At 40.6% G+C, this 12138-nt stretch overlaps 1 protein-coding gene across 5 annotated transcripts in view; it reads left to right on the plus strand.

Annotated features, from left to right (window-relative positions):
* SH3KBP1 (SH3 domain containing kinase binding protein 1) overlaps positions 1-12138 on the plus strand; it is a 226641-nt gene that overhangs the window by 26600 nt on the left and 187903 nt on the right. Inside the window, exon 1 of one of the 5 annotated variants that reach the window (XM_066981118.1) lies at positions 1605-1742. The exons of the other annotated variants lie outside the window; for them this stretch is intronic. Within the exon in view, the coding sequence (XP_066837219.1) occupies positions 1722-1742 (21 nt within the window). The 5' untranslated portion in view covers positions 1605-1721. Of the gene's footprint in view, positions 1-1604; positions 1743-12138 lie in introns of those variants that run through there. 5 annotated transcript variants of the gene reach the window in all.

The following is a 12138-nucleotide window of genomic DNA, read 5'->3' on the forward strand; positions in this document are numbered from 1 at the left end:
ATCAGGAAGTCAGAGGCTCACTCAGATGAAAGGGAGTGGAAGGGCAAAATAGATACTCAAGTTCTTGCTAATCTCTGAAAATTCACGCTGCGGGACTCACTGTATATTGATAATATTTTTCTGCTTGAACTTTGCTAGACTGCGAAGTTCTCTGGGATAAAACCAAGTTTTCTTCTGGCTGATATTTGAAATTTGCTGCTGATCTTAGGAGGCATTGGATTTAGTGTCCTAAGTAAATGTGGCCTAAGAATTTCTGTTATGAAAATATCATACTCTGTGTATGACGGTTTGCAAGCGCTCTGCCTTAATACCTACTTTTTAAGGCCAGTTCTTTCCAAAATTACTTCAAGCTGTGGTGTCCAGACAAATGATTAAAAAATAAATTGATTTTTCTCAGTAGGAAATTTTAAAGCAACAGTAAATGTCTTGCATTCTGTGTTCACATACAATATCACTATTTGTTTTCCCGAAGTTTTTTTTTTCTTAAATTAGCATCTACGTCTCTTTTCTAAGGAACTAAAAACCACATTAAATTCTTCCTCATTCTGAGATCTTGCTTGAACGTGAAGTTAAATATATTTTTTATATTTGATCATTCCCTCTCTAAACTAGGGAACATGCAGTAGAAGATACAGACTTCCTAAAAGTGCAGTTAGTTTGTGACTAAATTGAGTGAAAAACTTAATTGTTCTTCAGTTTTTCTCATGGAAATATCTTTATTATGTGGGGAACTATATTTAACCATAACAGCGCTCCCATTAGAAAGTTTGTTGAGTGTAATCATTCCTTTCGTTAAGATTGTGAGTAATTGCAAACTTTCTCTTTTGGTTATGAACATTTTTTAACATGTGCCTGCAGAGTTGGGCTCCCCAGCAGTCAGTTCATGCCCCACTGCAGGGAACCCAGCTGTTCTGTTGGGTCAGGAGGGTGCAGAGAGGCGGACAAAAAGGGACACTACAGATGAGTGGTGGAGTTGAATGCAACTCCAAATTCCCGTTACTTATCAGAATTGGTTGCAAGAGTAGTTACTTGAGAAAGTTATTTAGAGGTAAATACCACTACGGAAATTCTTGAGGTACTTTGCATTCTTCTTTCAAGTGGAGGGAGTCATTTCTTATGTAATATAGCTTTTCCTTCCTGTGATTTGGTTTTTCTTTTAGAATAAATTCATTGTGACATTCCACAGAAACTATTGAGTTTTCAAAAACTGAATGTTTGGGCTGGATTGAAACCACTGAGTAAGATAGTCAAGAGGCCTGAATGGTCCAGGTTAGCATGTGTTCATTGATTCAAGAAGTGCAGTTTGGAAGAAAAGATGTACAAGTCAGAAATAACGTTAAAATAAATTAACGTTAACTGTTATTTAAGAAAATAAAAAACTATTTTTCAAGTGCTACACAACAAGGTGGAAAAGACTTTTGGAGCTACCTGGAGCAAAAATGGTTCTAAATTCCACAGGAAAAAATGCGAATTAGGAGACCATTGAAGAGGAGATGTCTAAAGACAGATGTGAGAAAGAGGAAAAGGGGAGGTAGCAATGATGTGTATGCAGTACATATGCAGTAATTTTTCTCAGGGGACTTTTGCTGTGAAGTTTTGTCAGAGGTGCTTCCTGTTCTTGAATCTGCAAAACAACTGCTCTGAATTTTAAATATTTTTATAGACACACACACACTCACACATCTACAGATTTATACTCTTCTTATGCTGTGCAATTCAATATGCAAGGTGTAACGGAAAAGGTATTTGGGATTTCTTTTCTCTTTCAGCTTTCTCTGCCGATTAGTCTGCAGCTATAGTCAGCTGGAAGATTTTGTGGGAGAAGTTTGTATAAATATGAGAAAATTCTTTGTCTTTGAGATTGAATTTCCCACTGTCAGCCTTTGTAGATGCCTGTTTTTGTTAGAGATGCTGATGCTGAATTTATCATAAGAAGTGTACAAAATGTGTATCTGGTCATCATCTTTTTCTGTTTTCTTTCCATTTTTGAGTAGAGAAATATAGGTATGAATGAGTGAAGAGTTCTGTACTGTTGCTGGTTACCTGCTTTACTTTTTAATTACACAGTTGAAAAAGAGGAGGAGGAAGCAGGTGTGATTGCAGAGTTTTATTTGTATGGTGTAAAGTTAGCTTTCTGTATCTTTCTAGCTTGAAAACTTCAACATGAAACGCAAAATCTATACTTCTATAACCAGAAAATTAAGTAAATATGAACGATGTTTATTAGATCTTTTTTTCTTGTATTTCTTTAAGAAATGACATTAGGAGACAGATGTGGGTCTGTTGTTGTCGTTGTTTTCCCTGGTCTTGTTTTAACAAATACCATGTGTAAGCTTGCACTGCAGTGTAAAGCTGTAAGTACAACAGCAGCTGAGACAGATTTTGCTGATAGCAGGTGAAGATGTAGAAAGCAGGAAGCTGTGGTGCAGAGCCATCCTTGCCTGTTTTAATTTACAAAGCCAATTGTGTCGGATTAGATAGTGTTACAATGGTAAACTGAACAGCTGCATACGACGACCTTTAATCTTGCCCGTACTCCGGGGGACCTGCAAATATTGCTGGCACAATTGGGGCGGCGGTGCAATGCAATTCATTTTCAAATTAGCAAGAAGTGTATTGTTTTTGAAATTGCAGTGCCTAGTCAGTGTCTTAGAATCGATGTGCTATACAGTTTGTGCAGGGGCTTTGTGCAACTCTGCGGCTGCTCCAGGTCAGAACAGCAACCTGGCTTTGTTGGTTGTACAAGCACGATATCGTTAGTGCAAATCAGCTGTAGAATGTCAGGGATGTTGTTCGTGCTGAATCATAGATACACAGTGGAGATCCTTATCTGTTGCTCGCTAGTCATTAAATTTTCTTCTCTTCATCTTTTGTTTTTAATTTTTAACCTTTACAACCAGCCAGAGGTTCCAGGGGATCATGAGTGAAGCACAGGGGGATTCCTTGCAGATACCTCCCTTTTATTTTACCTTCTCTGCCTCCACGCATCCCATTTGTGGAGAAGGTACTGCCAATCCCTGTTAGTGCTTTCCTAAAACCTTTCTAAGAGCTTCCTTAAGACTTGTCCTGTGTGCATGCAGGAGCCCTTTATGTCTGTAGTTTGTCTCTCTGGCTGTTGCTTGGTGCCCATCAGGTCAGAGAACCATCCTATTCTCATTCATTCCCTCCTGCTTGGCCACTGCACTCTCTGGTACCACTGTTCGTGCCTTTCCTCCGGGGCTTGTATGTTCTCATCATCTTCACTGCCCTCCTGAGTACTCTGAATGCTATCGATTAAGTAACATCTTGCTCAGCTTTGCCAAAGTAACCACTTCTGAAAGTTGTGGCAGCTGCTGAAGCATTGAGATTATATGCAGACCAGGGCAGACAGTATTATTTCTGTCTGTACCTGAAAAGATACTTGCTTTATGGACCAGTGAATTCCTACAGGTGGATTTTTTTTCTTTTTTTTTTCTTCTGTTTTTTTTATATACTTGGCAGAAATTGGCAATTCAGTCACTGGGGTGTGGGTTTTTTGTTTGTTTTTTTTTTTTTTTTTTTTTGAAATCTTACTAGAATGCTGTCTTTGTCCTTAGGAAACGTTTTAGATTGTGTTGTCCCAGCTGTTCTGCTCTCTTGCGAGTGAGAGCCAGGAGTCCTGGTTTCTTATTCCAAATTCTGGTTATGACCATTAAGCCACTGAGACCGTTGTTATCCTCATGGTGAAATACAGGAGAATAGAACTGGTGAAAGAAACTTTCCGATAGGCTCCATCGTGTGAAAACGTTGTACCTTTGAGCCTTTGTTTCTGTCAACAGCAATGAAGACGTCGTGGAGAGAAGCATAGCATCACAGATGCGTAATTTATTATTGCTGCGGTTACTAATTTTGCAGTGGTGAAAGCAAAACTAGTAAAACGAAATCTTTCTCCCTCTTCTAGCCTCCCCCTTGCCCCCACCCCTCGAAAGACACAGATCCACCAAGGTGGTCTTGTTCCAAGGTGAAACAGTTGAGGACTGACTTGGCAGCGCTCAGTTCTTCAAAGGGAATTCAACGGCAGCGAAAATGCCTCTGGGCCATGCTGGGTGCTGAGGGCATGATAGAAATAACGCCACACCTCAACCTGTTCGTCTGGCTTCAGAGGAGGTGGGGATGCTCCCAGTGAGGCAGCTGCCCTAGGTGCTTGGTCTGGACGTGGTGTGAGGCTCCCAGGTAGCCACAGAGGCTCCTTCCCATTCCCCCTCGCAGGGAACTGGTGCTACTCCCAGCTGGGTGGGGAGGCAGCCGTGCTAATCACAGAGCTTTTTTTTCACAGTCAGCAGCAGAATGGATCCCGTATGTTTCTCGTGGGGGCAGGTGTGGTGTTGGCTGTCCCACGGTGATCAGTTGGTTGGACGTGCTTTGATGCCAGGCTTTGAGGCGGGGAGAAATAGGAGGGGGAACGGAGAGGAAGGAAGGGTCGCTGTTTGAGGCTGTCAGCAGTTGCAGGCTTTGTGGGAGGCAGCTTGAAGATTTTATGCAAAAGGAAGAGCATGTTAAATGTGTGCAGCAGTCGTGCAGTGGACACATGGTAACGTGAAGTTTCAGTGCTAATGCTTTTACTAGCTTTTAGTGACCAGTACATTATTTTGCATTAATTATTAGCAGAAAATTGACCTTCTGAAAAGGCCGTGGCTTAATTTTATTGAATATTGAGAGGACTGGTGAAAAATTAAGAATTTGAAAACAAAATGTATTGCTTTTCATTCTTTTCAGCGACATTTCTTTAGTCTGTGTTGTAATCGCTGATGTTTTAAAAAAAATATAAAAAGAAATATCCTTATTTAAATACACGTCATACTGATTCAATGGTAGGATAATTCAGTGTAGGTAGTATAAATTGATATATTAAGCAAACTCAGTTATTCCGTGGTTTTGCTCAGGTTTGTGTTGTGTATCCTTAAGAAAACCTCAGTAGAGTATTTCTGTTTAAAATATGCTATTGCTTAAATTGTAAATTAAAAGACATAATTTCCTACTAAAAAGGAAACCAAACACTTCTTTTTTTCCCCTTGCTCCCCTTTCTGATGCTCCAAGCCATGAGCAGGAGGAGAACCTAAATCAGAGCTTGAAACAAGGACGAAAACCTGCTTTTTCATAAAGACTTACAGAATTGGCAGGATTATAGTGTTGATGGCATTTCTCCAACCTAGTCCGAAAAGGTTGGGAGGCAAAGACGAGGTGTCCTGACCTTCCACTTTCTCTTCAAGCCAGTGTTGTTTTTCTGGCAACTTCCCAAGCTCCAGGTGTTTTTATTTTCTCTGTAGCATGTTTATGTGTGGGTGGATATGTTAGTAATCTATATATTTTGGACTGATTCATTTTTACATTTGTTTTGGCAATTGTTCTTGCTGATAAAACAGGCTGTTAAAAGAAACTCTTTGTAGGTAAAACCAGTGGAGATGCCTAGCAGCATTTGCATACAAGTGTCATTAGACATCCTTCCACAGTTTTGGACTTACAGAGAGTACATCTGTCTCTCTGATTTTTCCCAACAGGACCAAAGAACTCTGTTAGAGTTCTCAGAGTTAACAGAAAACACAAGCTCCTAGAAACTGAATTGAAGTTCAGTCCCACTGCTGTTTGAAGCTAGCATGAGAATACTTGCTGATGCTTCCACATTTTCTTGCAATTCAAATACATAGAGCCCTGAGATGGATTGACTCAACTTTAGGAAACGTTATCTGATTTTGACGTTTTTAATGTTTCTTTGCATAAGAGAAACAATATTCTGGATGCCTGTGGTGTGACTACAGCATTTTGTAATCTTAATTAGGAGGAGTTGTGCATGCACTGAAGCTCACTCTGACAAATGTTCCGTTTACACCATCAGAACCATGCCAGCCTGCCTCCTGACTGCATCTACCAATTGTCTTTCACTTTGTATTACTTAAACATTAAGTAATATTCACAACACGTAAGAGTGAAGATGAGAGCAAGAGGGACATGTAGGAAAAAGAAAGTTATCTAGGATTGTAAAACTAACTGCTTTTGTAAAGGTTTGGTGATACTGTTTGCTTCTGAATGTGCCTCTTCTGATCAAGAACTGTAATTTCTGAACAGTAAGTGTGTGTGATTGGAGGGAGGGTTGTTTAGTGGTGTTAGTGGTGCTGTTTTTTAAATTATTTTAATTATATGTACAGAAGTGCTGAACCTTCCTAGCGTCTTTTGGAAGGCACCTGGGAAGCTGATGCTGGAGGCCAGGTCCTTAAAGGGTCCCCCATCTCCTGCCATCACCCAGTTATTTAATCTTTACTAAAATTTCACTGGAACTAGTGCTGAAATTATTATGCGAGAGAGTATATTAGAGCTGTTTAGGTTTATGGTCAGCAAATGCTGTTCTCTTTAGAGCTGGAAAGGGTGAGTATATGTGAGTATCTTTGTCTTCATTTTTTTTGGCTCTGTTACAGCTGTATGAAATGTATTATTGTTTTATATATAGACAGTGTAGTCATTCAGTTACCCTTGGAAAAGACAAAGGTGCAAGTAAACTACCATCATGTAACACGATGAGTTATTTTCCTTGGCTTCAGACTGCCTGTTCAGTGATGGATACTTAATGTCAGAAAGGTGGCGAGGGAAGGAAGGGAAGAACCAAGTGGAGCATACATTTTTAAACATGCATGCCTTGCACCCAGGGAGAAGGAGCAAGGCAAGGCTGCCATTTTTACAGAAGATGGTAATGATGTATGCCTTTGTTGTTTTTTGGTGGCGGTGGTGTTTGTTGTGTTGGTGGTATTTGCTTGTTTGTTTTGCCTGAGAATATTCAGAGACATAAATGCATCACAAGTCATTCAAGACTGTGCAAGTACAAGTGTATGCATGCGCTGCTTAGAAAAACTGATTTCTCTGTTGCTTTCTGCACCGGGACCCACTGCACCCTTTGAAAGATTAACTCAGTACTCCAGTCCTTCAAGACAGCTTGCATTTTCCTGTCCAGAAGCTATCGGCAATTATTATCAAAAACCCTGATTAAAAACACCCTGCCAGCAGAAAACTTCTCCAGAACAGAGACGTCTTTGATAATCATCATGATTCGTTATAGTTACAGGTTATTGCCATTATTTTGGCCAGTCCTTTTGGGACCTGTGTTCATCAGCTTTTTGGCTGATAGAAGTTTGTTGTTGTTGTTTTGGATGCTCGCCCTGGGGTTCTTTACCATGCTGGCTCCAGGACCCTGCCAGCATGCGAGCAGGCTGCCGTCTTCCCGCATGTTTCTTACATGGTCTGCATTTATATGGCCGTGGCACTTCAGAGACATGGCTCTTACAGTACCACTACCTGTTGCCAAATCACTGGCCCACTTGAGTGCCTCATATCTATGGTGAGTTAGAAGAAGATAGTATGCAACTCTTAGTCTCTTCTTTATCCCTCTTTAACGTCATGTGTCTCAATTTTATGTTATTATTGAGCATGAAGACAAAATTTAACCTATTCCTTATCTAAAAGTCCTTCTAAAAAGAGCTGAGTTATTTGCTTTACCGGGTTGCATTAAAGAAATGTAGGTGAAAAATCATTAGCACACAGAACTACCATGTTACCTATCTTGAATTAAAAATATATAAATCCAAAAACCCATCAAAAACCAAAATATACATCTCAATGAAGCTTTCAACAATTTTTTAGCGCTTCACTTTGGTTTTAGAGAGGTTTACTTCTGTAGCTGAAAACTTTCTGTACAGTTAGTTTCATGGAAAAAAGTACTGACAAGTGTAACCACCTGAAATGTACTGTTGCATGCATACAAAAGGGCATATGCTTTGTTCTCCTTTATTCCCACACCACTTCATGTTGCGACCTTCGGTTGATTCTTATTGCTCCGTGGTGCGCTTTTATATATTTGCCTTTCTTTGATTCTGTGGAACCTGCACTTTCAAATTGAAAGTGACTGAAAGTCTATGGTCGTGTTGATCAGTTCTCATGAATAGATTGTCACAAATAATGATGATAAGTCAAAAGCAAAAACTGGTTTGCTGCTGACATTTTCCAAATGTATAAAATGATTAAACTGAAGTCCTGGCAGGAGCGAAGATTTACGTTAGCCTGCTGTGAGGCATCACCTGAATTTTTCCCTGAAGAAAGACTGTGCTTGGAGACCTCCTGAACTGAATGTCTAAGGGCAGATCCTTTAAAAACTATCGTACGGAAACAACTTCCCCATACAGGTAGTTTGCTGAAGTTAATGGAATGACTAAGAGGATACAACTGCTTACATGCACTAGTTCTCGAGGGACTGAACATTGCATTTCATAGTCCTTAATCGCTCTGCTGTTGTGTGTAGAAAACCTCCCAGTTTCTGTACCATCAGGCCATAGGTTTTTGGTGGGTCACTTGAACTTCCACAGCCTTCCAAACAGTGTGAAAATTTTTAGAGAGTCTAGATGTACTGCCCAACCAGTGTCAGAGGAGAATTTTGGGTAAGGGAGGGGAATGTCTCATTAAACCATTGAACATAACCCTTCTCAAAATGTTTTCAGCAATACATGCATGTGCCTATAGTAGACATACACAGTGTATGTATGCTTGTGGTATGCAGAAATAGACACCTGATCTAAAACTAAAAAATGGAAGTTAAGGTACTTAAATGATTTTTAAACAGGGTTTTGTTTTACAAATCAGAAATAAAGAAAGGAAATATATTGTGATCTCATTCATTAATTCAACCTTTTTTTTCCTCCACTGAGCAATTGAATAATGTTGATCTTTTGCATCAGAAACAAAGTTTTTACAAGGAAGTAGATTGTATGCTGGTGGCCCACCTGAACCTTGGGGACAGTTGCAGTGACACCCTATAATATTGATCCCCATTTCTTTCTGCTGGGATTTTTATATTTTCATTGTTTCATTAGTGAGCATTCAGATGTTTATAAAAGCATAATTTTTGTTTGGTCTCTTTAAACTGAGTGTACTCTACTCCTGTTTAGTTTCTAACAGTTTGCATGTTTCCATTAGATGCTACCCTTCTCTTCCCACTCCCCCACACAGCAGCTTCTGTGTAGGTTTTATTTGCTCATGAAACTGAGCATCCAAGTTATAGGGTTGAAGAACTCTTTCAGAGCTTCCTTACTCGTGCCTGGAGTTGCTTGTAATATGTTGGTAACCTGTTTCTTCAGTTTCTGTACCACTGCTGTCAAATTGCAGCTCCATGATGCTGAGCACAGTAAGGAATTAGAGAAAATATTTATTATAGCTTCATTAGAGGGTGTTTTTTTTTTTAATTATTATTTATTTAAAGACTGGTTATCTCGGTGAAGGATTTCTTGGTCATGCCTTTGAGCTTGTCTTTACTAAAATGAGCTGCGCAGCTACCACTGAAAAATGTATGTGGAGGCACAGACGGGGAGATGGGATTTGAGTTTTAACAGCTATCACCTTCAGCTTTTACTAATGAATACTAACAAATGTATTTGTTTCCTAGTGATGTTTTCCGACATTCATAAAGTGAAAACAAGATTTTCAGGGAGAGGCTAAATTACTATCTCCTACTAGATTGTGTTGTTGGCAGAATCGACGAGGTTCTCAGGCTCCGTATCCCCTCATCAGATCTGGCAAAGCAGCAAAATTAAAGATAAATGCTGTTACAAGCGATTATTTTTAGTTAAGGCTAATTAATATTAGCTGGTTAGACTGCTTGAGAGAAGAGGGAAGTTCACATCATCGGAGCATGATACGTATTAGCAGGAGGAGATCTGAACCCGAAACAGCATTATCACTGCTGTGCTGCCATTAGACTGATAGCATCGTGTTACTGAACTTCACTTCAAAGTGGTAAGTTTTTGCATCCCTGATACTCTCTCAGGGAAATGCTTATAAATACGTCTTGTAAAAGGCGTCACAAACGATGATTTTGTGAAAATGAAGAGTGATTCATGACAAGTGCTTTTCTAGGTGTACAGAAATACACCAGCATAATAGTAATTGTCCAGTAAAGACAGGCAAACAGACTTGATTTTCGTGATGTTATCAGTGGCCGCTTACAATATTTCTTCTTCTGCGCTGCCTGTGTGTGCCTTTCATGAGAACATGAGTGGTGTAAACATCATCTGCTGCAAAAATACATGGCAGAAGAAAACACAAAAGCATTCTTTGTGAATGTTATGGATGAGGAGATGCATTTGCAATAGGTTCTTGTGTCTCATTTGCTCTGTCTATACTGTTGTTTTCTCATGGTAATAAGAGTCTTAGTAAAATGTATTGCCAGGGTGCTGCTGCTCTGAAGCAGCTTTGCCTCACTGTCATTTAGTAAAGCCACATACAGCAAGCAAACAGGCTGTACCAGTAAAAGCTCAATCAGTTAAACCAGTTCAGCTAGTTTAATTATGTCAGTGGTAGGGGCTTCTGCAGCTTCAGTTACAAACCGTGTGTGCCAGTCTCCCAGAGCCAGCTATGCTGGCGGAAGTCTGAAAGTGGGTACAGTTTTAGGAAATCCCCCGTTGTTTGTTTCTAACGTCTACGGCATGTTTTTGCAATACAGTGTCATCTTTTCTTCCTTTCTCCTTTTGAATCTTCTTTTCCTTCTCTCCAAGGGATTTACAGCCATACCTCTTAGCTAGCTGTAGGTGGGCTTGGCGATGTAGGCATTAGCCACCCGTCTCCTTACCTGATAGATTTTCTGGTCTCTTGGAAGACCGCAGAGAAGCTTAAGGTTTGAATTTTGTGAATGGGGAGAAAACAGAATAGTTTGCATCCAGATTTTATTTTCAAGTGAAAAGGCTAGAAGTACTATCACAATGGTAGGTATGTAAGATGCTAGGACAATATCTTTTAGCGTCTATTTAACATCCAGTTAACTGTTGCTTTGTTATAAAGCACTAGCATAAACTTTCCTTTTGTATTCAACTGTTCACAGATGAGACACCTGGAAAGCAGTGATTGAACATTTTTTTAAGGTTTTTAAGTGAAACAAATACCTCCTGTGTATCTGGAAAAGCTTCTTTAGAATTAACCCGTAGTAAGCTAGCTCCACAGTACAGACCATTACAGGAAATGTAGCTGGGGCACCCAACGACATTGCTTAAAATGTTAATGAAGCATTTCCGTGCACTGCAGAACTGTAGCTATGCTAGCACAAAACTGAAGTTGTGTTCAGTGGTGTGTTGCTTTGCAGCTCCGCTCTGCTGTGTGTATTGATGTGCAGAGACAAAAGCTGTGCAGCTTGTATTGCGTTAGGTTGATCTCATGCGAGATGGGAAGGATGAAGGTGTGACTAAGCAAAGTTAAGGGAGCACAGATTATATCACGAAAGTAACAGAGTAAATAGGAAAAGACGTGGTACAAACTGGGCACAGAACAGACCATGTATATTCAGGTATCTCTGGCAACAATGGGGAAAAAAACAGTGGTCCAATATTTGCTGAATAAATGGTGGATTATATTGGAGTCTTCTCCATATTGAATCCTCGGAGAATCTGGGGAACGCCAGCCTCAAGAGCGACCTCCTGGAAGCCATTTCCAAACATACAAAGAAGATGAAGGCAATTGTCATCTTGTAGTTATGAAGTGGAAATCATGTCTGATACCCTGGATACTTTCTACGCTAGGGTCACTGACTTGGTGGGCGAGGGGATAGAAGTGGGCATTATCTACGTTGGCTTTAGCAAGGCGTTTGACTGTCTCATATTGCGTTCCTTGACAAAGTGATGAAATGCAGACTAGGTAAATGGTCAGTGAGGTGGATTAAAACCTGACTCAACCCAGGGGTTCAAAGGGTTGTGGTCAGCAGCATGAGGTCCTGCTGAAGGCTGATCCCTGGCAGTGGTGGTTACTGGTGCCAGTACTGATCACCATCTCGCTAATGACCTGTGTGGTAGGACAGAGTGCTCTCAGCAAGTCTGCAGGTGATAGAGGCCTGGGAGGAGCATTTGGTGGACAGCTGGCTGTGCTGCCTTTCAGAGGGACCTCAGGAGACTGGACAGAAGGTCTGAGGATCCTCCTGAACAAAGGGTACTGTGAAGTCCCACACCTGAGAGAAATGTCCCCATGGACCAGTATGGGCTGGGGCTGCCTGGCCAGAAGGAAGCCTTGGTGAGTAGGACCCGGTGGGCACCAAGGAGAACACATGTCAGCAACGTGTCCTTGTGGCAAAGAAGGCTGAGAGCTTCCTGAGCTGCACCAGGCAGA

Source organism: Anser cygnoides, chromosome 1 (genome assembly GCF_040182565.1).
Source record: "Anser cygnoides isolate HZ-2024a breed goose chromosome 1, Taihu_goose_T2T_genome, whole genome shotgun sequence".
In the NCBI taxonomy this organism is placed as follows: Eukaryota; Metazoa; Chordata; class Aves; order Anseriformes; family Anatidae; genus Anser; species Anser cygnoides.